Source organism: Enoplosus armatus, chromosome 9, assembly GCF_043641665.1.
Source record: "Enoplosus armatus isolate fEnoArm2 chromosome 9, fEnoArm2.hap1, whole genome shotgun sequence".
NCBI lineage: Eukaryota > Metazoa > Chordata > Actinopteri > Centrarchiformes > Enoplosidae > Enoplosus > Enoplosus armatus.
In genome coordinates, this window is record NC_092188.1 from 9612715 (window position 1) to 9635018 (window position 22304).

The 22304-nt window shown below is 42.4% G+C and overlaps 1 protein-coding gene across 1 annotated transcript; it reads right to left on the minus strand.

Moving 5' to 3' along the window:
• Positions 1-1671: 1671 nt before the first annotated feature.
• Positions 1672-20429, minus strand: clstn3 (calsyntenin 3). Its single transcript, XM_070911429.1, has 18 exons — positions 20363-20429; positions 17473-17595; positions 15855-16065; positions 15490-15698; positions 14266-14415; positions 13398-13583; positions 13020-13307; positions 12324-12436; positions 10703-10862; positions 9839-9898; positions 9572-9720; positions 8074-8222; positions 5128-5354; positions 4856-5017; positions 4035-4180; positions 3651-3786; positions 1935-2119; positions 1672-1821 (listed from the first exon to the last, which is right to left on the minus strand). The coding sequence occupies exons 1-18, from the start codon at positions 20427-20429 to the stop codon at positions 1672-1674; spliced, it is 2871 nt and encodes a 956-aa protein (XP_070767530.1).
• Between the last annotated feature and the right edge of the window lie 1875 nt (positions 20430-22304).

Consider the following 22304-nt stretch of genomic DNA (forward strand, 5'->3'; position numbering starts at 1 on the left):
TAACATAGTAATAATATAAGTTATTAATCAATGCAATGTTTATTCCTTCTTAACATCACACTCAAAAACGACAGGCTTTTTTTTTACTGACAGGTTTAGCACTGCACATTGATAGGCTACACAGACAGACAGCAAGAGACACAGAGGGAGAGGTGAAGGAAAGAGGCAGGTGGGGCGGGAGGGGGGGGGCGGGGGTGAGGAGAAGCACACGGTTGTACATTCATTGAACCAAAGATATTGCATGGAGTTAAAAAAAAAAAAAAAAGAAGAAAAAAAAGGTTTTGAAATGTGAAAAAATTACCTGGAAGCGCAAAATGAAATGAGTGAGACGGATCTAAGTATCACAACAATGTGCCCTCCTTTTTCTGTGATTCAGATATTGACAAGTTCTTAAATTACAACAATATTACACACAAATTAAGAGACACTCATCAAGCCAGGGATTATCATCCGTATCACTACTGCTATTATTATTATTATTATTATACTGTTTTCTGATGCTGTAAATGGAAGAAAAAAAAGAAAGTAAATTAAAGATCTGCTCCCTCTCAAAGTGTGCAGAAAAGTAGTGGCTGCAATAATAATAGTAATAACAATAATATCATAATATTCATCATTGTATGTACAGAAAATTCATTACAATCAATACAATCAAAACTGCCCAAGCTGAGCTGACATTCTGGAAACAGCAGGGGTAGCATTATGGAGTGTGTATGTGTGTTTTTGTGTGTGATTGCATGTGACGTCTTGCAGTTATTGTAAGAGCAGTGTGCAGTGAGTGAGTGAGTTAGAGACATTCCAGTGGTCACTGTGGGGAGGGGGCGGGGGGTCAGAGGTCAGGTTGCACCAGGTTTATTGTATATGGTGATGTTTTGTCATTTGGTTGATAGTCTCAAATCTTCTCATCTTATCATCAGCACCACGTAAAATATAGTCGGGAGCTGAAGCACTACAGTAGTCACAATACCAAAAGGAAAAATACCTAGCGTAGTGTTTTTTTTTTAGTTTTTATGAATAAGTTGGAGAGTGACCATAATGTCTGACCTCACTGTCTTCAATCTGCGGTTAACGGTGGTCGAGGAATGTGTCGAGAGAGGATGCGAAAGAGGGAGAAAAGAGCTTGTGCACAGACTTCTCGAGTCAGTCTAATAAGGGAGTGCAGAGACATGTCGGGATCAAGGCTTTGTGTCTTCGCCTACAGATCTATTCAAGGCCGGCATGTTGCAGATTGTTCCAGTTTTCATTTTGTAAAGATTTCATTCTGTGTTCAATAACAAAAGATAGAATACAATCTGTTTTTTTTTTTTTTTAAACAAAAGCAGTCTCATTCAACCAGTATTACACTATACAGACACATTACCATCTTGTGATTTAGAACTGGTGCACCACATACAATTTTGGTGGGGTTTGCTCAGGCGGTTAAATTACATTAACTGTATACATTGTGCCATTGAACATTTAAGTGGAGAACAACTGCGCGTTGTTGGCTATAGGTCACATATGGCGTCGAGTGTCAAGAGTATTACAGTGACTGTGTTGTGCGTCGTGTTTGTAAGCATACATTCCTTATACTAGTGGTGTCAGCAGTCGTTGATATTAAAAGTGTTGGAGTGTGTGACTGGTGAGCCGGTTTGTGGTTTCCATGAGAACTGGTGCAGAGACACATGTGGCTCAATAGCGACGGGCGTTGCCATCCCTCCCCTCCTTCTTGATGATGATTCGCTGGTCGTCGCTGGCGTCGTCAGGTGACTCTGCTACCTCCTCATCTTCCTCGCCCTCCCCCTCCGTGTCAGCGGAGATGCCCATACGAGACTCATAGGACTGAGGGAAAGAAAGAGCGACGTGTGGATGAAAGCAGGAGCTCAGCAGGTGTGGTCATTTATTACGATCGCATCATTCAACATTCATCAAAAACTTCTCTGTTTTTTTTTTACCTCCATGGGGTTGACAATGATGGTGAGGGCAGAGTCGTCCCATTGGCTGCTACCCTCCTTAGCCCCGCCCCTGGCACCTTCACCACGGCGATGGATGGAGCGAATTCGGAAAACACCGAGGATCACCATGACAACCAGGAAACCCACACACACCATTATGATGACGGTGGCTGCTCCTGGCACCACTGTAAAAACAACAACAACACAGTGATGATTATGGTGATATTCTATATTATTGTCATTGTTGGCACTAAGTATTGTCAGTGTAGCCAAAGCCTGTTACAGCTTGTTCATTTCAGCAATTAGATTTAAATGACGCTAAATATTAGAGACCTGTTTTTAAGGATTTAAGGATTCAGCATGAACAAATGGGCTTGAGCTGAGTGCCCTAGAGAGGGTTGAAATTTCAGTTTTTGTGAAGTTATATCCAGAGTGTACAAACCCAGAGTGCCTTTTTTTCTTCTCTGCGTGAAGTTTAAATGTATGTTGACCCAACTACTGAATGCATATGAGTTATTTAGAAGCTCTGCTCAAACATTTGCCCCACTGAGAGTATAAAAGAATGAAAAATAACAATTATCCAAAATAACCATCTCTTTCAAGGCAGATTTAAAATCTAACATTTGCTGGGGTGTTGGTCTGTGTGGGCAACATGATTCAACCTGATAATCCCATCTGCTGTGTAGCTGTAGTTATTGTGCAAATGAAATAGCAGTAATTATTAGTTACACTGCCCCACTGTGCACACTGTTCTTTATGCTGCCTCCATATTCAGAATAAAATGTAGTGAGTCTTGTGATCACTTTTAGAGCTCAGCATGGTCAGGCATCTGCCTGCTTTACACTTACACTGCTGCAGCCCTCTATCACCAGAATGTCTCTGGGGTCTTTTGATTAGGGTTTGTTGGTTAGCCTTTGCTGTGCCTTTGAGGTTGTGGCTCCTAAAACTCCACAGAGCCCTTTTAGGGTCTGTGTCTTGTAAACAAACAAAAGTTATGTTTACGTTCAGTGTTACCCACCAAAGCTCAGTCTTTTTTTTGCAGTACAAAGTAGGAAAGCGGTGCAAATATAAACAAATAAACAAAATATAATAATCAAGATTATCAGTGATTATTTCCATCCATATTTATCCATATTAGCTGCCCTGTCTTTGCTGGCGCATTGCTGCATATGACGTGTTACTGCCACCTGTTGATCAGTGGAATAGTGTGACATCATTGGTAGGATTGTGTATTACATCACCCGTGTGTGCATCCTCGTGCACACACAAGATAAACTAAACGGGGACCCACTCACAGAAAAACAGCTGCACAGTGCTACAAGAGGTCTAAATTTCCACAGGGGACCTTTAAGATCTGTGGACACTGTAAACACCTTTGAAAAGCAGCTAAAGACATATTTATTTTTATATCTATTTTATTTATTACTTCTATCTTCCCTCTTTTTTTAAAGATTATTATTTTATTTTTATTTTATTATTTGGAAACAAGGTGAGAGAGAGAGAGAGGGGCATGACATGCAACAAAGGTCTCCAGCCGGTAATCAAAGCATGGACACCGCAACCATGTGGCACGCGCCCCAACTGCCCCTTATTCATCACTCTTATATTGTGACTGTATTTTATATTTTTCTTTTGTGTTTTATTGTGAAGCACTTTGTGACATCTGTAATAATAAATGTTACAGGACAGGAAAAGCTGATGAGAGGGAAATGTCACCTGAGTTGCGATGTGGATTGGGGAGGGTGTGTCCACTCAGCTCTCCAGCATGGTGGGATGGATGGAGAAACTGCTGCTGGGACGCCAGCAGGTGGGATGGGTGGTACAAACTGTCCAGAGAGTGGAGGAAGTTCACCTGAAGGGAGGAGGAGAGAAACAGAGAAGAAGAAAGAATGATCTCACTGGCTATGTGGCTAAATTGTGTTGGAGCCTCACAACTATTCTCATGGCTCTTTTCACACCAAGTACTTAACAATAGGTTACTAAATAATCACACTGTTCCCAGAGGAACAAAGACTGAACTTCCATGTTCGTATCTAAATTGAATGGTGTTTATCTTCATGTCAGTACAAGAGGTGTCATGTGAAGGACATTTCTTCTCACCTCCAGAGTCAACTCATTGCTGGTGTATCTGCCGTTCATCTCAGAGCAGGACAGGCGGAACCGCCTCTCAAAGCGGGCTGAGCCTTTGGCCAGTCGGTAGTGGACTGAGCGAAGGACGTCCTCGTAAACAGAGATGGATTCGGCACCTGGAGAGAGCGCAGAAATAAAAGAGGACAGAACAAAAAAAGAAGACAGGGAGTCAATACTGAGACAATAACTGTAGAGAGAAGGAGGGGAGAAAAGTAGTCTGCAGCTACTTATTGACAGCTGGGGGTGGCTGTATGGGATGGATGACTTTTCATTTTATATTGAATTTGAAATAACTAAGTGTGGAAGTTTTAAAGGCCCTGAAAACCTATTTTCTCAATCAGCCTCTTACTGTGAGATATGGAGTCTTATTTGAACATTTTCTTCCAAAGTTCAAACATTTTTGGTTATTTAAAACGAGAAATCTTCTGTATTTTCTGTTTTGTTTGTGCAGTTTTTAATTGGACAGACTCACTGGACACACATTAGCACATTAACAATGTTGTTTTTTTTCCTGAACTTTAACTCCTTTGTTGTTTATTTAGTAATGCATTTTTAATGTTATAGAGGAATACTTCATGGGTTTTCAAAAAGAGAGACACAAACAGACTATTTCATTTCAGATTTTCTGACATACTTTATGGTATCTATTTCTTGTTGTTTATCTGTAACTCATTGTTATTGCTGACTTTCTTTGCCAGGACAAGATATTGTTAATGTTAATAATATTTTCCTAGTTAAAAACATATGAGAAAAAAAGATTGAAATGTGCAAAATGTCTTTAAGCACAGTACCTGTGATGGCAATATAAGCAGTAGTATTGATGATTTCAAGTCCCCTCTCTCGGACAACATCCATGTCCACCAGAAGCTCCTCCCTCTCTGGGTTTAGCTCCTCCCCCAGTGGTTGGACCTCACAGCCGTCCAAAGTGTGAGCCACGGCGTCGGACATCAGAGCTAAGAGGCGGTGGAAAGGAGACAAATGAAGGAACGAAGGATGCACACCACAAATCCTCCTTAAAGTAGTGCATTGATGAGGCACTGGGGTTACTTAATGTGCGACTCACCTCCACCCTCCATCCCCTGTGCAGCCGTGTTGACAGCATGAGACAAGGAACAGACAATCCGGAGATCAGGGAAAAGGGGGACACCACGGGGATCTTCAAACTCAGGGGCAGGTCGAGCCAGATGAGGACCGACCCCAGACAGAGAGATCTGAGGGGCGTCCGGCTGGAGAACCACTAGGTATCCCTCCAGCTGCTTGAGAGAGAGACAGCTCTCCTCGTTGAAACATCTGGCAGGGAGGAAGGAGGTGGGAGGTGTGTGTTGTCAGAGAGAGAAAAAATGTCATCGGTTAGATAACTCAGCTGTTTGAGACGTATGACGAAGCAACTTTGCAAGCCACACTATCAACGTGGCTCTGACGGCAATATCAGTCTGTCGGTTGGTCCACCACTTTGGTCAAGACTAAAATATTGCAACTATTGAATGGATTGTCATGAAATTTTGTACAAACATTCATGATTCCCAGACAATAAATCCTGCTGACTTTGGTGATCCTCTCAAATTTCCTCAAGCGCCACCTTCAGGTTGACATTTTTGTTACTATCGGATGGGTTGCCATGAGATTTGGGTCAGACAGTAAAGCCCCTCGTCATGGCGAATTGAAACAATTTTGGTAATCCCTTAAAAGATGACTACACTGATTTAACACTGCACTTCTATAACAGTGGTCACACAATAGACAGTTCAAAAGAATTATCACAATCGATCGACCGCAGAACCAGAGATATTGTAATTTTAATTCCACTCATTCTTCTTCCTTGTCAAAACCCAGTGCCTACATTACCCACAATGCAACTTAACCAACCTATAGTTTAGTCTAGAGATAGTTAGTCTTAGTAAGTAGAAATTTGGGTGTGTTGTGCTCATATCAGCTAATGTAGCCTCCACCCCGATTCATTCATTTTCAAACTGACACTGCCTCAATTCGCCTGAGACCATTTATCAGACTTCACACAGCTCCCTCAGGAGCAACAAAAAAAACCTTTATGCAACTTTTTTCACTCATGCAGTGGTACTCCCCAAGACCTGTAAACAGACTTTGATGTGTAACTTTTCATAGAGCGCCATCATCGGGTCAAAATTTAAAATTTTCCAATATTTTGGTTTATGACCAAATACCTGCTAATGGCATTCCCATCAGCATCAGCTGTATTTCGTGTTTAGTGCTAATTAGCAAATGTTAGCATGCTCACATGTTAAACTAAGATGATTAACAAGGTAAACATTATACCTGCCACACATCATCATTGTTCTCACTGTGAGCATGTTAGCATGCAGTTGTTAGCATTTAATTTAACTAGCATGGCTGTAGACTCTTAGTCTTGCTCTCAAATTAGCAACATTGTCCCGAGTGATGCTAAGAAAGTTGGCAGTGCAATGTTTTTCTCAATCTAGTTCCTTAATTCCACCATGACTGTGGTTAACATTGGTCCACTGTGACACTGAAAATAGCAAATGTCAAACCACAGTAGCTCTGCTGTTACAAATTTAATTTTCCTGCCAGGAAGGGAGAGAAACTCAGATTGATGACAGGCTGCTTACATATATTTATTCATCTGCACTATAATTCAGCATCATATTTGAAAGGGGATTAAGCAGTATGTGTGTGTGTGTGTTACATTTTCACTATCAGAGTGAGCAGCTGCTTCTATCGGCCTCTCCAGAAGGGCCTGCTGTTCAGCCATCTGGGTAACTCCTGGCCTCAAATCAGTCTAATCTTCACACACGCAATAAAACACGCTGGAGGAAAGAAAAAACTCTGGTATACTTGAGGAGAAACCGGGGGGGGGGGGGGGGGGATCTGTCCATGACCTTGAATCGTTGGGATCTTAAAAACAGTCTTTGGGGAAAAAACCCTCCAGCACCGACTTGTGGCCTGGTAATCATTTTAATCTTATAAACAAGCGACAAAAACAACAGCCACAAAAGACAGTAATAAGAATATCTGCACAGCATGAGAGTTTGATGAGATCTGATTTGTCTGCAGGCAGCTAGTTTTAGTATAAATACACAATATATCACATCGTATATGCGCTGGACTGTTCTTTCCAAGGTGAATTAATATTTCATCAGCTAAAAGTGACTGCTAAAGCCAGAGAGCCAGTTCGCAGTTGTTAAGCATGGGTGAGGCACTGACCCGGAAACAGGAGTTTGTGTGCTTTTTATTTTCACAGCCAGCTGATTCAGTGCGATGCACACTGAAGCAGGGATTCAGTCTTCACTGCTGTCAGTCTGTCTGGCAAACATTAAGGACACAGAAAAACATCCTGGCAGTATGAATAGTTTTTTCATTTTAATCGGTCATCACGAAAAAAAAGGGAACAACCGGCGGAAAAAGTTAATCCTTTTGCACCTGCAGTTTACTGTCAAAGCGAGCGTCACTTAGTGGCTGAGTGAACAAAGAGATAAGATATTCCTTGTTATCTTTTGCTTTGACATATTTTCTGTATAATCATCTCTTTTCGTGCCACACCAGCCCTTATCACAGCCGAGGCAAGGTCCATGTTTGATGAGTTCAATGTCAAAGGAGTTAGCAGTGGCTGCAGACTCCAGACAGTGACACTTCATTTGACGGCTACAGACTGACTCTTGCTAAACTGTTAGCAAGTGTCTGATGTATCCTGTGGGATAATCATTTCCAGTGTGATCGATTACATTTCCTTCAGCCTGCCTCATCTTCTACGGATAGTTAGTTTCCTGCATTTCACAGAATGACTTCTAATCAAAGGACACATGAATATAGTTAGTTACCCAAGCTGTCTGTGAATTTTGGGGCCTGATTTTGGTTGCAGTCTTGCAGTTGCATTACATTCTGGCCTATTCAGTCTACTGTTGGTGCTGAAATCAGTATCTCTGTCTCTTCTATGACTGATTTTTATCTGTGCGGTTGTGAAAAAAGCACTTATCCATTTCTGTGTGTGTGTGTGTGTGTGTGTGTGTGTGTGTACCTGAGTGAGGTGGTTAGTTTGAGGGGTCGGACTCCAGGGGTGGCGAAGCGTAGAGAGTTTCTGTAGGTGACCTGCTGCACTGCACGGTTAAAGCTCTCTATGTCGTCTCCCTCCAGCACCAACACTGACTGGCTGGGGTTCACATGAACCTGCAAGGTCAAAGGAGAAGCTTGAAAATCTACATTCCCATTCATTTACATAAGAAGACATCAGGGTCAAGACATAATTGGACACTTTGGGAAACTTTGGAAAGGTTAATCTTCATGAATCTAATTCAATAGCAAAGACATAATAGTATTAGCAGACATATTACTTTTTGACCCCTGTTACACACAGCATTAATATACATCCTGAGCAATAACAGAGAACAAAAATGTATACGTTTTAAATGGAAACGCCTCAGACACACCAAACCACCACCAGAGGAGGTTGGAAGCACATTTGACAACATAACAAGCTGTGTTTGTTCACGATTTTTCAAGTCTGTCTTAAAACAATAGTCAGTGGTTGAAACAGGTTTTGCTTGCTGTAATAATTCCTCCTGTTCAGACAAATTGTGAAACTATTCTTTAATCTATAACCCTAAAACAGCAAGTACGAAAACAGAAATAAATGAATGTGAATACAAATGAAACAAATTGAAGGCAAATTATGACTTCCCCTCTGGCGAAAGTGTCATGTACTTCTTATACAAACCGAAAACACCTCATATGCATAACATACTGCAATGACACTGTGAACTCACAATCTGTAAATAACTGTGACTTCAAGCGTGTGTCTGTTACAATTCAAATTGAGATTTCAATTTACTGAGGTTTTCCTTCTTGTAGGGGTGTGTTTTGGATTTATAAATTGGGCACTTTAAGCCAGAGAGCGTTAAATGCAGAGCTAGATATGAACTCATAAAATACACTCAGAAATCATCAAAATATCTCACAGGAATATTTTGAGAGCAATATGATTTTTAGCTAAATGAGGGATGTGCTACAGTCAACCAAAGATTGACTTTGACATTGGTTAGGGTTATTTGTAAGTATTATGACATGAAAGAGATTCGAATACACAGTGATGAGTTTGAAAATTGAGGTTAAAAGAGTACAGAATTTGCCACTTTGTATTAAAAAATGGAGAATCAACTTATTTATCCATTAATAGGTTAATGAAATATTCTATTTTGTAAAGAGAATTTTTGAAAAGTTGGCTTTGCCTTTACAGTTATCTATATTTATATATAACATCTCTTGTAAATCTATTTAGAAGAGTAAAGACTATATTTTGTACATTTTATTCCAGAAAGATGATAGTTATGTTGTTTTCAAGACGGCTGAAAACATCTGGCGAATAAAGCATGTTCTACTGGAGAGGAATAGTGTAACGTGTTTTAATTTTGAATGTTAAAGACTGTAGATTTTAAAAATGGGGATGTAATTATCCAATGTTCACTCCAGATCTCCTCTCTCTCTATAATGTGGAAGTCTGCAGCTCTCTGAGGCTTTACCTTCATGCCAGAGCCAAGAGTCTCCAGGTCTCCGAAGTCCAGGCCCTCCCTGCAGGCATACAGACACTCCACCACACTGTGAGGCTCCACGCTGCCGGGACGCACCGTCACTCCCGACAACAGGCCATGGTAACCGCCCACATACTTCACTAAAAGAACCACATTTATATTCTAATATGCACATAAATAACACACCGACAATGACCCAGCAAAATAACAGCCTGCACAGCCTCATGCTGACAAACTGTGTGAAAACAGGGAGGTCACCTGAGTCTTTTCCCTCTGGGATGGTGTTGTTTAGTATCTCCTTCTGCTTCTCTTCAGGCTCTGCAGGGAAAACCAGCGAGGGGCAAAGGGGAATAGAAAAAGAGCAAACAATAAGGCACACTGAGAAAAATTGTTCAATGTAGTAAGGTATGAAGGTGAAGGTGCCAGAGATTGACAGAAAGAATGAAAAAATAAATAAATTACATGAGCAGGCACGAGTGAAAAAACGCAAGCAAGAAAACTGTAGATGATATTCAAAAAATGCACCTTCTCCTCATTATCTAGCAGCAGCTGTTGCCAAGCAGGCAGCAGGGCGGCTTCCACTGTGGATGAGTGTGTAAAACTGTGAATGTGTGTGTGTGTGTGTGTGTGTGTGTGTGTGTTTCCCTGCTAATTGGCAGCCAGCGTTTCCCAGTTTAACCAGCGGTTCGGGTAAGTAAGTGGCTGATAGCTGTCTGGCCCTCGTGTTGTTCTGCTGCTCTGAATAATTAATAAGTCAGCTATATTATTAGCCCTCGAAGACAAAACGCATCAACCAAATTATGTGAGTCAAATGAGGGAGTGAATGGCGCGAGGCAAATTGTCTCGGCAGATTGTCTTAAGATGCCTTATGAGGGTTCGTGAGTTGCTGGTGCTTATGCCAGAAATGTCAGCTTGCTATCTTCAGCGGTGTGTGATTTAAAAGGACATTTCGGCGACGATGAAAAGGAGGAAACAAACTGCACAATTGCTGCTCATAGCATTCATGCAAAAAAAATAAAAAATAAAACTGGATTCCTCGATCTCTGCTTGCATGAATTTCTGTCAAAATCCATCATTAAGCTGGAATGAAATATATGCTGAGCATACATTTCAGTGTCTTACCCCAGCAGGCGCCGATGGACATCCTCTGGCGGGGGGCAGGGTTGGGGATGGCTCCGTTGTCGTGGATGAGGGCGGGGTCGAAGGTCACACCGTCGACGTACAGGGTCACAGAGGGGAACTGGACGCTGAGTGAAAGATGATGCCACTCGCTGTCACACACCTGTTGGACAGAGACAACATGGAGTCAACATGAGCCTCAACAAAGGAAACAAGTACAGAGGTACTAGCAGTACAATGTACAGGTAGTTTAGTCTCGAGGTTCCCAACACAAGGTCACAGATATCTGGGGGGTCGTGGGATGATTAATGGGGCAGGGAAGAAGAAAAAAACAAAACTCTGTTACACAATCTGTCCTTCTTAATCTGTCCGTTTCTTTGTGATCTCTTCGGGCCCTGAACAGATGAACCATATGAGAAGTTTAACAACACATAGACTTCTGAAATGCATTAAGGGTCAAGACAATGCTGTTTTGAAAGAGGTCACATCCAAAAAGGTTCGGAGCCGTTGGTTTAATCTTAAACAATGTATTGTATTTTACAAACTGATCATGTTTCTTATGTAAAATCTTAATCTGAAAAGTAACTATAGCTGTCAGATAAATGTAGTGGAGTAAAAAGTATAATATTTCCTCAGAAATGTGGTGGAGTAGAAGTATAAAGTATCGTAAATGGGAAAAAAGTAACCAAGCACCTCAAAATTGTATTAAAGTTCCTTACTTCAGTAAATGTACTTAGTTACATTCCACCACTGGTGAATATTTAATCTATGTAACACATTTGTTGTGGCCTTCTCTATAGACATCAGGAGGAATACAAAGAGGAAAGACGAGGGAATTATAAAGACAGAGGGTCAGAAAAGAAACAACGGGGTAATAAGATATCGTGGTTCAGACAGAGGGATTTGACAAATCTTCTCTGTATCAGCTCAGCATCCTTTAATCCATGCTGCTTCAATCTGTCTGGGACCAGTGGCTTCAGTCAAAACAAACCCCCCTTCTCTCCCCAAACAAAACCACACATACTCACATGCATGCAGGTACGTAACTTTCCTCTCTTTCATGTATTCTGATGCACGCACCTCTGTTAACCTTACATGAACGGATTTGGATGATAAAATATGAATATGAGAATGGTGTTGTACATAATTCATCCAAGAAGCGAAGGTCTTTCGGTGCCCATCTGATATTTTACCACTTAATGTTGAAACTGGAAGAAGACATGTTCAATGTGCTGTCTGAATCATACAGAAAATTAGTTCCATTTTGTTTTCTATTGTGCTTCTTATTGGGAACTGCACAATACTTAAGTTAGTAAGATTTTGTGAATATGGATGGAAGACTGAGTTTTGGGCAGTGGGCAGTTGCTTGAGATGTGAAAAAAAGCCCTTTATCAGGTTGAGCTTTGAACAGTTCAAGTGAAATTTCTCCACATATATATGTCAATTTAAAGTACACAGAAGTACTTATGATGTTGTAATTGACGCTCTTGTTCTTTTGTATTTGTATGTGTATTACTGGAAAATGGATGTGATTTGTAACACAGCATTTCCTCCATTTCAGTTTAATTTCAAGGTACAAATGCAGAAGAAACATCAAAGCTAAGAGTTGCAGTTCCCCCAGTACCTGCTCCAGTTTCCACAAGAACTTGACGGGCCGTGCGGCTGAGACGTCAGGCCAGTAGAAGAGAGAGAGGCGGCAGCCGTGGACGGAGAGGGAATAGTGGGAGAAAGAGTCATCTGTAGAGCAGAGCATCAGAAAGTAATTGGTGGGTCAGTGCAGAGTTGTCAAACTTTCTTAATGTTACCAAGCATTTCTTCAGAGAAGAACCACAGAGAGAAATACAAATGTGCATTGAGTTTATTATAGATTTTAATCTGTTTTATCTTTCTCACTTGTGAATTTTATTGATGTTTTTACCGAGAGGTTTGCTGCTTTTTAGCACTGCAACCTACAAAGTCGTACAGTTGAAAACGTGAAAAAAGTACACACTATATTCTGCCTGGCACAATTACAGTGTTTTACTGTTCTTCTGCTGTCCACTTGGCTGCTCAAGTGGAGCAGCTGGGTTTAAGTGTCTCTCTCAAGAGCACCTTGATAGTGGTCGTTGAAGCTATAAACAGCTTTACTTTTTTCCCCAGCTTTGATTTTCCCTGCAGTCCTGGGGATTTGAGTGGGTAATCTTCTGGGGGTTTGATGTGTAAATGAAAAAGTGAAGACATTGTTTTACCTTTGCTTCCAAAAATTGCACTTTTATTCCGTTCTGTTTTGAAAACACTCCTTCAAACGCTATTAAAACCACGACTCTACGATCCAACCCACCGTTCTTGACGGTGCTGCACACAATGGTCTCCTCGTCCTTGCGATTCCCTCGGGTCTGAGTGGTCGCAGTCTGGATGTTGGCGCCACCCCTTCGCATCCACAGCTGCAGGGTGAAGTGGTCGCCTGATAATGCAGAGACAACCGATTCTGGCACCACGGCGACGTGGTTGGATCCGTTGAAGGAGAAGACCAGAGAGGAATCAGAAGAGGGGAGAGTGGGCAGAGCCGAGGTCCAGTTGGCAGCAGGAGATGGAGGTGGGAGGAGGTCTACTTCACCCCTGACAGCACCTGATGAAGCAAAGAGAGAGAGGATGTGAATAAAAAAGGATCTGGCCCTTCTGAATATTCCCGTGTTCTGTGGTGTAAACCAGAACTCACCACACAGTCGTCGCACAGATCTGTCAGAGTAGCTGTCTCTGTCGCAGCCCTTCCCAATGTGGCCGGTCTGGAGCTCTACGGTGGCCTGGATGTTCCTCACAGTCTCTTCACAGGTCTCCAGATGCAGGCTGGGGAACAGGGGGATGCTACCTGACCCAGGTGTGTACTCTACGCGCTTGGTCCATCCTAAAAAAAAGTAATAAAACAAGCCGATCACAACCTGACCCTCCGTTCAGTGTGATGGAGCAAAAACATGTGCACCAAGGCTCCGAATTAATAAAGAAGCTGAGTCCTGTGATGAAACTGTTAATGAAATTAGGTTATTTAATCAAGTTCATACTAACTGACACCTCCCCCTCAACAAGTATACGATTCTCACTTGAGGTCTCTGTGTTATTCAATGTATCTGGTTACTTGTTTTTGAAATATATATATATTTAATGTACATACAGCTGAATCAATCTCAGGGCAGCTGGAAACTGACTACTGACTACTGCACTGTATAGACAGATGCTGTCAGTGAGCTGTGCCTGTTCATCGTGTAGAGGAATCTAATATCAGGGAAAGTGTAGTAGTAGTGTGTATGATTCTATAAATATATTGTCACAGTTTAGTTAATTGCTTTCCCTTGATATTACTTAGCTTCAGTACTGCCTCTTTAAAACTCAGCTTTTGATATAAACATGGAAAGGTGATTCATCCAAGCGGCAGCCCACACACACTCCAGCTAAAAGTGATAGTTTCGACCAAAAAGCAACAGATTAAATGACTGAAACTCATCTTGAAAGCCTCGCGAGAGTTATATATACACGGATGATAACCAGGACAGAAAGAAGGACAGCAATCTGTGACATTGATCATTGATTACCGATCCAGCCGGGTTTGCAGGACGGCTTGACCGTAACGACAACCTGGGCGTCAGCCTGAGCACGGTTCTTTCCACAGTCGAAGGCGGTCACCCAGAAGGTGTGAACGCGCTGACGCTTCGAATCCAACGGCTCTGTGTTCTTAATGTTTCCTTGGAGACGGAGAGAGACAAAGAAAGAAAGGACAAGAAATAATGAAACAGAATAAAAGGGAAACAAAAATAGATGTGTTAGTCATCAACAACAAGCTTGCGCAATTGAAAGCCCAGCACAAATGAACACTCATTGATAAAGCTGCGATCACTGCACGTACACATTAACTGTGCACTATATTCAGAAATACAAAGAGAAAAAGCAGAAAACAGAAGAAGAGAAATTGCACAGAACAGAATGAAAAGTGAAGGGTTTTTCCTGTTTTAAGAGATAAAGACAACAGCGGCTGACGGCGCTCGGCATGCCAGCTGTCAAACAATAGGTAAGACAGAAGATGCTGTGACATGGTGAGAGGGATGAAAGAGATAGTGGTGGCAGCAGAAAAGACAAAGCAAGGAAAAAAGAAAATAGACAATGACAAGCCTACAGCTTCGGAACAAGGTCGGAACAAAAGGTCTCTGTTGCTGGTGTACCAGTCTGACCCAAAAAAAAAGAAAGGAGCTGCTCATCCTCTACAAAAACCCCCGAAGTCCAGGACAATTCTGCAGAGTCATACTAAAACAGGGTCCTCCTCAGCTGCTGTGTCACATTACAATTGATCTCCCGCCCAAGAAGTCAACAGATACAATAACGGCAAAGAGGAGATCATGGAATCTACGAGCAGCCGGAAACAAAAGGATGCTATATTAAAACGCACAGCTGCTGCAATGTTTATGCAGAGACAGAACAATAGTCCGCCCACACAAAGTCTATTTTAACACCTTTTTACCTGTGAGGGGAATTAAGCACCACCCATTCTTTTTCACTCTGTCGCTATGCAGACATCAAAATCTCAGAAGCGTCTGGTGTGTGTTTTTCATGTATTGAGGACATCCAGAGTTTAGGAGTTGAATACTGAACTGAATATTGAATTAATTCTACAACAAAGGCCACAGCGAGCAGATAGTGCAGGCAGCATGAAAGGAGAAACGATGCGGGGACTGGAGGGGATATTTGTGTTTCTGTAGCAGAGAAAGACAAATATTAATAGGTATGTGAATCCAACACATGCTTCAAGATAAAACGCATCTCACCGTCGTTGTCAATGGCGAAGGGCACATTGGGGGTGATGATGTCATAGAAGCAGATCTGGCTATACTGCGGGGAACAGTCGGCATCCAGAGCCTCCACGCGCACGATTCGGTCAAACAGACGTCCTTCTGGGACTGAAGCCTCGTAGCGACGCTCGACGAACACGGGGGAGAACTCATTGACGTCGTTTACACGCACATGCACGGTGGCCCTGAGGGACGGAGGAGAGAGAAGCAAAACACCAGCAGAGGGAGAGAGATGGATTATTGTAACAACAGGAAGCAGAAAAATACAGTGCACAGACAGAGGAACCTCAGATAGAGACTGTAATTATTGTTAAAAACATTAAATGGGTGAGAAGACTAACTTGTGGGATTTCTTGCTGTTGACTCCATCAGGTCCCTCTCCGCAGTCGTAGGCCTGGATGGTGAAGCTGTGCTCCCGCTGGCTCTCACAGTCCAGCGGCTCCTTGGACCGGACCAGACCCTCACCAGTGGAGCGGTCCAGAACGACTGCTTCGAACTGTACCAAACCTGAACCCGAGGGGCCATTATGAACCCGGAAGCCACAGATTTCACCTGGGAGAAAGAAGAGAGGCAGAGTGAGGGAGGAAAATCACTCAAATTATAGACACTATGACTCATATTGTAATTTTTGATAAATAAATTATTTGCAATATCGTGCATATAATAAAAGTTATACATGCTTTCATTATCCTTTGAATTGATTATTGTAACTCTCACTTTTACCTGCTTGAGTGGCAAAAGTGAAGATATTATATAACTAACTATACTAAGTTTACCACTCGTTGCTTTTAAAGCACTCTGGCTCCAGCATACATTTAGGAGCTTTGTGCCTTTACATACCTGCACTCAACCTTAGATCCTGCTTCAAAACTCTGCAGTCTAGACTCAAAACTTTGTGAAAGATTGTGTATTTCCTGTCAACAGCCATCCTTTTAAAATTCATCTTGGTACCTCAGTGATTCATTTAGGTCTCCTCTAGAAACGTGTGTATTACGTGGTTCTTCTTCTTTTTATTGTCCCAATCATTTGTGTTATTTTAATGTTTTTTCAGTGAAGCTGCTTGTAATTTTGATTTGAAACGTGCTATAGAAATAACCTTCATAATTATTATTATTATTATTATTATAACAGCTACAACAACCAGTGAGAAGGGAAATATCAGGCACTGATATATTACAAACATATCTATCATTGCACTTATCATTATTGAAGTAATTGTGACTATTTATCCTAATATTCAGTAGATTTAAAGTCACATCATCCTTTCAGAATATCAGCAGAGTGCAGACAGATATCTGCAGGATTTCTTTAAGTGGCACTTATACAAGCAATCATTATAAGAACAGAATAAAACTGATTTTAGCTGAGACTCAAAATAAACCCCTTATTATAGCCGCTGCTCTTCCCTGGCCGACATAAGTTGAAGGTAGGGAAGGTTCTTGCTCAAACAGCTAATTTTCTCTTCCTTCTTGACACGAGCCCAATAAATTTCAGGGAGCGCTCGAATAATTCTAGTTGATCTATTATAATTTGACTGAACACGGTTATTTCCAGGACTCCGAGTGCAAACACGATAACCTTATTTCATCAGGCTGCAGCGGCTGCCGACTGCTCCTGAGATGAAGGGTTGAGTTACACTATGATGGTCTAAAAATAGTGGACTCTGTGACTGAATACATTGCCTTTAATATTTAGACTGTCTATTGGGAAATACGGCAGCAAATGGCATCAGTCTGATAGCTCCAAAACTTCTCCCTGTAAAAATGTTTACTATTAAAGCTCAAGCAAGGCCTGGTGAGATAATTTTCAATTTGGCTGGGCGAGCACTTGATTTGACCTATTTTCACAGTTGCCAGTTCTCTGGATGTTCAAGCAAATTCATGGAATAGTTCAAATGTTTTTTCTGCCAGCTCTCTCATCCTATACTCGTCCATGCTGTTTGTTGCTTGTTGGTGTTACCAGCGTAGTGCAGTGGAGCATCTTTGTCCAGGGCAAAGAGAGGGGGATTGAGCAGCACGGTGTTGTCGTTCTCCATGACAATCCCCTGGTACTCTGTCTCGATCCATGGCTTGTGCTTATTGGCTGAACGGCACAGAGAAGAGACCAAAGAGGCTTTGGGTTAAATGGAGCAATTAGAAGGAACCAACGTGTCTATTTTTAACCCTCCATTATGGGCAAGGACATGGCGAGAGTGTGCATGAGTGGAAAAATACACAATGTATGCGTGTGTGTGACCACAAAGACACAGTTTAATCACATTCGCACCCTCGCAGATTTCCCCCCTTTCTTCCTTTCTCCGTGTAGACCTCCTTCTCTTGTTCACATCAAGCGCCTCTCTCCACACCTCCCTGGTTGGCAGTATAATTAAAGCCAGTCAGATTTCACCTTATCACACACAGAGGGGTGTATTGCTCATATCAATCAGCCAAACTGGCCTGCCACAGGGGCTGCACAATAATGCACTAAAAACAGGCTAGTCAAAATCAAATGCCGGAGGTTTACTGTGAATTTAACCTTTAATTGCAAATTAATTATTCAACCCTGTGCTGAATGTTCTGTGCTGAATGATCAAAGGCCAAGTTAATGAGCCAGAAGGATGACGATTTTACACTCCAGCAAAGAGCAAAAACACAAGCCGGAGTGCCTCGCCTCTGTTGTGCTCAATCTCTGAACGCCGAAGCTACAGAGTTTGAAATCAGACACAAGACTTGTGTTGAGCAGTTGCTTTGTTGTCTACACAGTGAATTTTCCAGAAAATCTGACGGGAACTCATTTTGCCGTTTCGTCAGTGAGAGGAGAGTCAACAGAGGAAAATGCTGCTGGTTCTGAATCTGATCAAACTTCTCTCTCTTCAAAGACTGAAGAGGGCCGAGTATCGTTTATAATGTTTATAGAGGCAATACGATACAATACTTACTGGAAAATATAAATACCTTTTTCTTAGTGGTGGAAAGTAACTAAGTACAACTACTCAAGTGCAACTTGGATGTACTTCATTTGAGTATTTCCAATTCATGCTACTTTACATTTCTACTACATTTCATTGGGAAATATTGTACTTTATATATAGATATAGCTTCTAGTTACTATTTAAAATGAGCTCAACCTCAACCAGCTACAACATTAAAATGCTGCACAGTAACAAGCAGTAATAATAACAAAAATGTAATATAATATATGAACATATATATTACATTGTGCTGCCTAATGAGTACTAGTTCAAGCCAAAATGGGGTGTTAAGTTGCTCTTTAAGCATATTTTGCTGATGGTAAAATTTTGAATGCAGGACTTCTACTTGTAATGGGGTGTTTTTACATTGAGGTTATGCCTTTAAAGGCAATTACACAAGCCGATCGACAGACAAAAGTCGTAGTCGAGTAATCATTTAAGTTATTTTTCAAGCAAAAACACCCAACTTCCCCTCGTTGATGCTTCTCAGATATGAGGATTTGCTGCTTTCCTGCTGCTTTCTGTCTTATGTGATAATAGAATAAACATCTCTGGATTTTGTACTGTCGGTTGTACAAAATGAGCAATTTGAGGACATTAACTGGGCGATAGAAAAACCGTAACAAGTATTTTTCGGTAATTTCTGACTTTCTATACACCAAAGTATTATTTGAGAAAAGAACTGCACAGTTATTGTTAGTTGCGGCCGTATCTACTTTTACTCTTTCACCACAGTTTTTTTTAAAATACAAAACACATTTTTAATTTTTAAGAAGCTAAACTTTTCAAATGTCGTCAAATGTCCTTGAATGAAACACAAGCAGCTGTAAAAGAACTCAGACTGAATAAAATTGTCTGAAATATCTGATCATTGAATACGTAAAGAGCACAAATCTGAACCACCAAACCAAAAAAGGTAATCAAAGGTATTCAAGGTCCAGCCGGACACCATCTCCCCCTCCTCCTCCTCTATTTCCACAGTCTCTTTTTTGGTCATTTATCTCCCGCCCTCTGCCCCCTCAGCTGATCTCTTCCCTCCCTCCACTGCTCTGCTATATAGCATTAATCTGAGCATCAGGCCTGTGGATTACATCCAGGATTACAGATTGAGAGGCATCCCATTCCATCTCTCTCTGTCTCTGCTGGCGCTCTTCCTCTCTCTGTCACTCTATCGCCCCACAACACTCACCCACCCCTCGTCTGTCTCTCACACACACACACACACACACAAATATATCTATATACACACACAAACGCTCCGGTATCTCTCCCTCGTGTCACCTGATCTCACATACCACCTCTCTCCACCACCTCCTCCTCCTCCTCCTCCCTCCTTATCGGCCTGCGTCTTTTCGGCCACGTCCTCTCCTGTCACAGCTCCTTCTCCTCTGTCTCTCCTAACATCTCCCCTGTCTCTCTCTCTCTCCCCCCTCTCTCTGTGTCTCTCTGACACTCCATCTCTCCTTCAATCTCCTCGCCTTCCCTGCATCACCCTCCTCTGCCTCCTTCTCTGACATTCTCCTTCCCCCAGCATGATAATCATTGGAACAATGATGTTGAATCAGAGTCGTGGTTATCCAGGATGATAAATCTGCTACAGGGGAGGAAACAGATTTATCATCTTCTCAGAGTCACGGCACAGGCGAAACAGGCACATGCACACTGGGTCACGAACACGAAACACAAAACGTATAAACATTGATGTATGTAGTCTCAAATGCTGAAGCTATATCTAACAGTCACACGTATGAGGGGTAGCAATAAAGCCATCAGGAGCATTTCAGGGCAAAACAGCCATGGCCCTGCCCAAGCACCCTGACAGGTCTGCGTGCTCCCATGACAATCAACACCATCATCTCAACACTTCACAATTAACGGTCAAAAGGATGAGGAACTGACCTTTGTTGCCATTGGCAACCGAAGTCAAGCAAAGGAGGAAGAAGGAGAGAAAATTCATTCTGTCCATCTGAGGGAGGAAAGGAAATGAAAGGAAAGGTAGAGGGGGCAACAGGGTGGGGTGAGGAAGGGGGAGAGGAATAGAGTACATGCATCAACAACTGATCAGTGCTGGAAGAGACAGGTATAGTAACAAGACAGAGAGAGAGACAGAGACAGAGACAGATCAGGCCTCTCCGATGGTGCACAGAGGTTTTTTTTTACCTCGCTGTGTTTGTGCATGTGTCATTGGAGGCCTGCATGGGTGAGAGAGACCCTACATAATGAACTCAGCATGAGTAAAACCAATAATCCATATGTGTTTCACCATGATGCTGATCTCTGGCTTTCCTCAAATTCAGACTTGCAGTTGCAGAGTCTAGAATAGCCTATGGAGCAGCACATACCTGGACGTGAGTGTATATGTGTGTCTGTGTGTGTGTGTGTGTCACTAGAATAGTGCGTGTTAGCGTGTGGCTGTGTGGGTGTTTTCCCATGTTTGAATTGTGGTTTGTTAGGTTAAAAAAATGCAGCTGCTGTCTTGTGGCAGTGGCCACAACTGAAAAATTAGTCCTTGGGGGGGGTTGACATAACAAGCCTCTACGTGTTTCCATTGCTGCAGATAGACTACAGGACAAATACTGTAGATTACATCAAAAAGAGGAAATATACAACAGGAGGCTCTATATGTGCACAGGTTGTTCAGGCTACACATCCATCCCAGAGCAGAGAAACATGCTATGCGACAGTAATCAGCCGTTTTGCATTAAAGGCTGGTATTGACACACATTACCAGCTCGGGCTCCATGACCGCCTGTAGCCATGTTGAGAGCTTCAACTAAGAGAAATGTCGCAGAAATGATGGTGAGCTGAAGCAGAAAGCTGCCGATTTGACATTACCGTGGTGAGTGCGGTGATGCTCCTGGTTGGTACCCAGCCTCTACGCTCGCAGCATCCGCCTCTCACGCCCCTGCCGCTCGGCTCGGCAATCCCCCCGCAGGCTGGAAACAAACCTCCAGGTAGAGAGGACACGCTAGATGCTCTGAACACAGCAGCTCGAGACACGATATGTTTCAGCCTGACGTTAAGACTCAGCGACGTGATGTGAGGAAGATTAAGAGACCGATGGATGCCCTTGTGTTTTTCGGCTCTACGGAGGAAAGGGAGGAAAAAAAACGGTGGGAATATTACGCTGGCGTCCCCTCCCTCTCTGCGTTTCTTAACCCGCCCACACTGCGTCCTTCTCGCTCTCTCCCTCTCTCTCTGTCCGGCCCCCACCAGCTCTGAACCAGACTGCTGCTCTGGCTGTTTTTTGCTGTTGAACGCACATTGAGAGTGACTCAGATCAGCAATTAATCTCATCACATTACTTCTCAGCTCTGAGTGTCACACTTCACCTCCCCTCCTTTTTTTGACATATTTGAATTCCCCATTATTTCCACTGCTGAAGCCTCCCCATAACCAGACTGCAAGATGACGTCATGTCACCCCTCTTTTGCCCTGTGCTCCTGTCAGACAGATGAAGGCAGTGGGACATCCACACACACACACACACACACACAATAACTACAGAGTCCTTGCTTGAAATGCAGCATTTTAATGAACATTATAAAATTGTATTTGAAAATCGCCCCTCCCTCCCCTCCCCTCCATCCCAAGTTGTATTTTCCTTTGTACATTTGGTAGGAATAAGGCAAAAAAGTAGTCTCTTGAAATAGCAATTAACATCAATTAATAATCACCATGTCATGTATAAATATTACTAAAATCGGGGCTGTTGCTACAGTGAGGATGGTCCTCTCCATGTGTGTGTTAGCGTCAGCCTGAGGACGACAGCAGCAGCAGCAGCAGCAGCAGCCGGGCCTTCCTCCAGCATGGATCAGACAATCCAGCCCCCCCCCAAAAA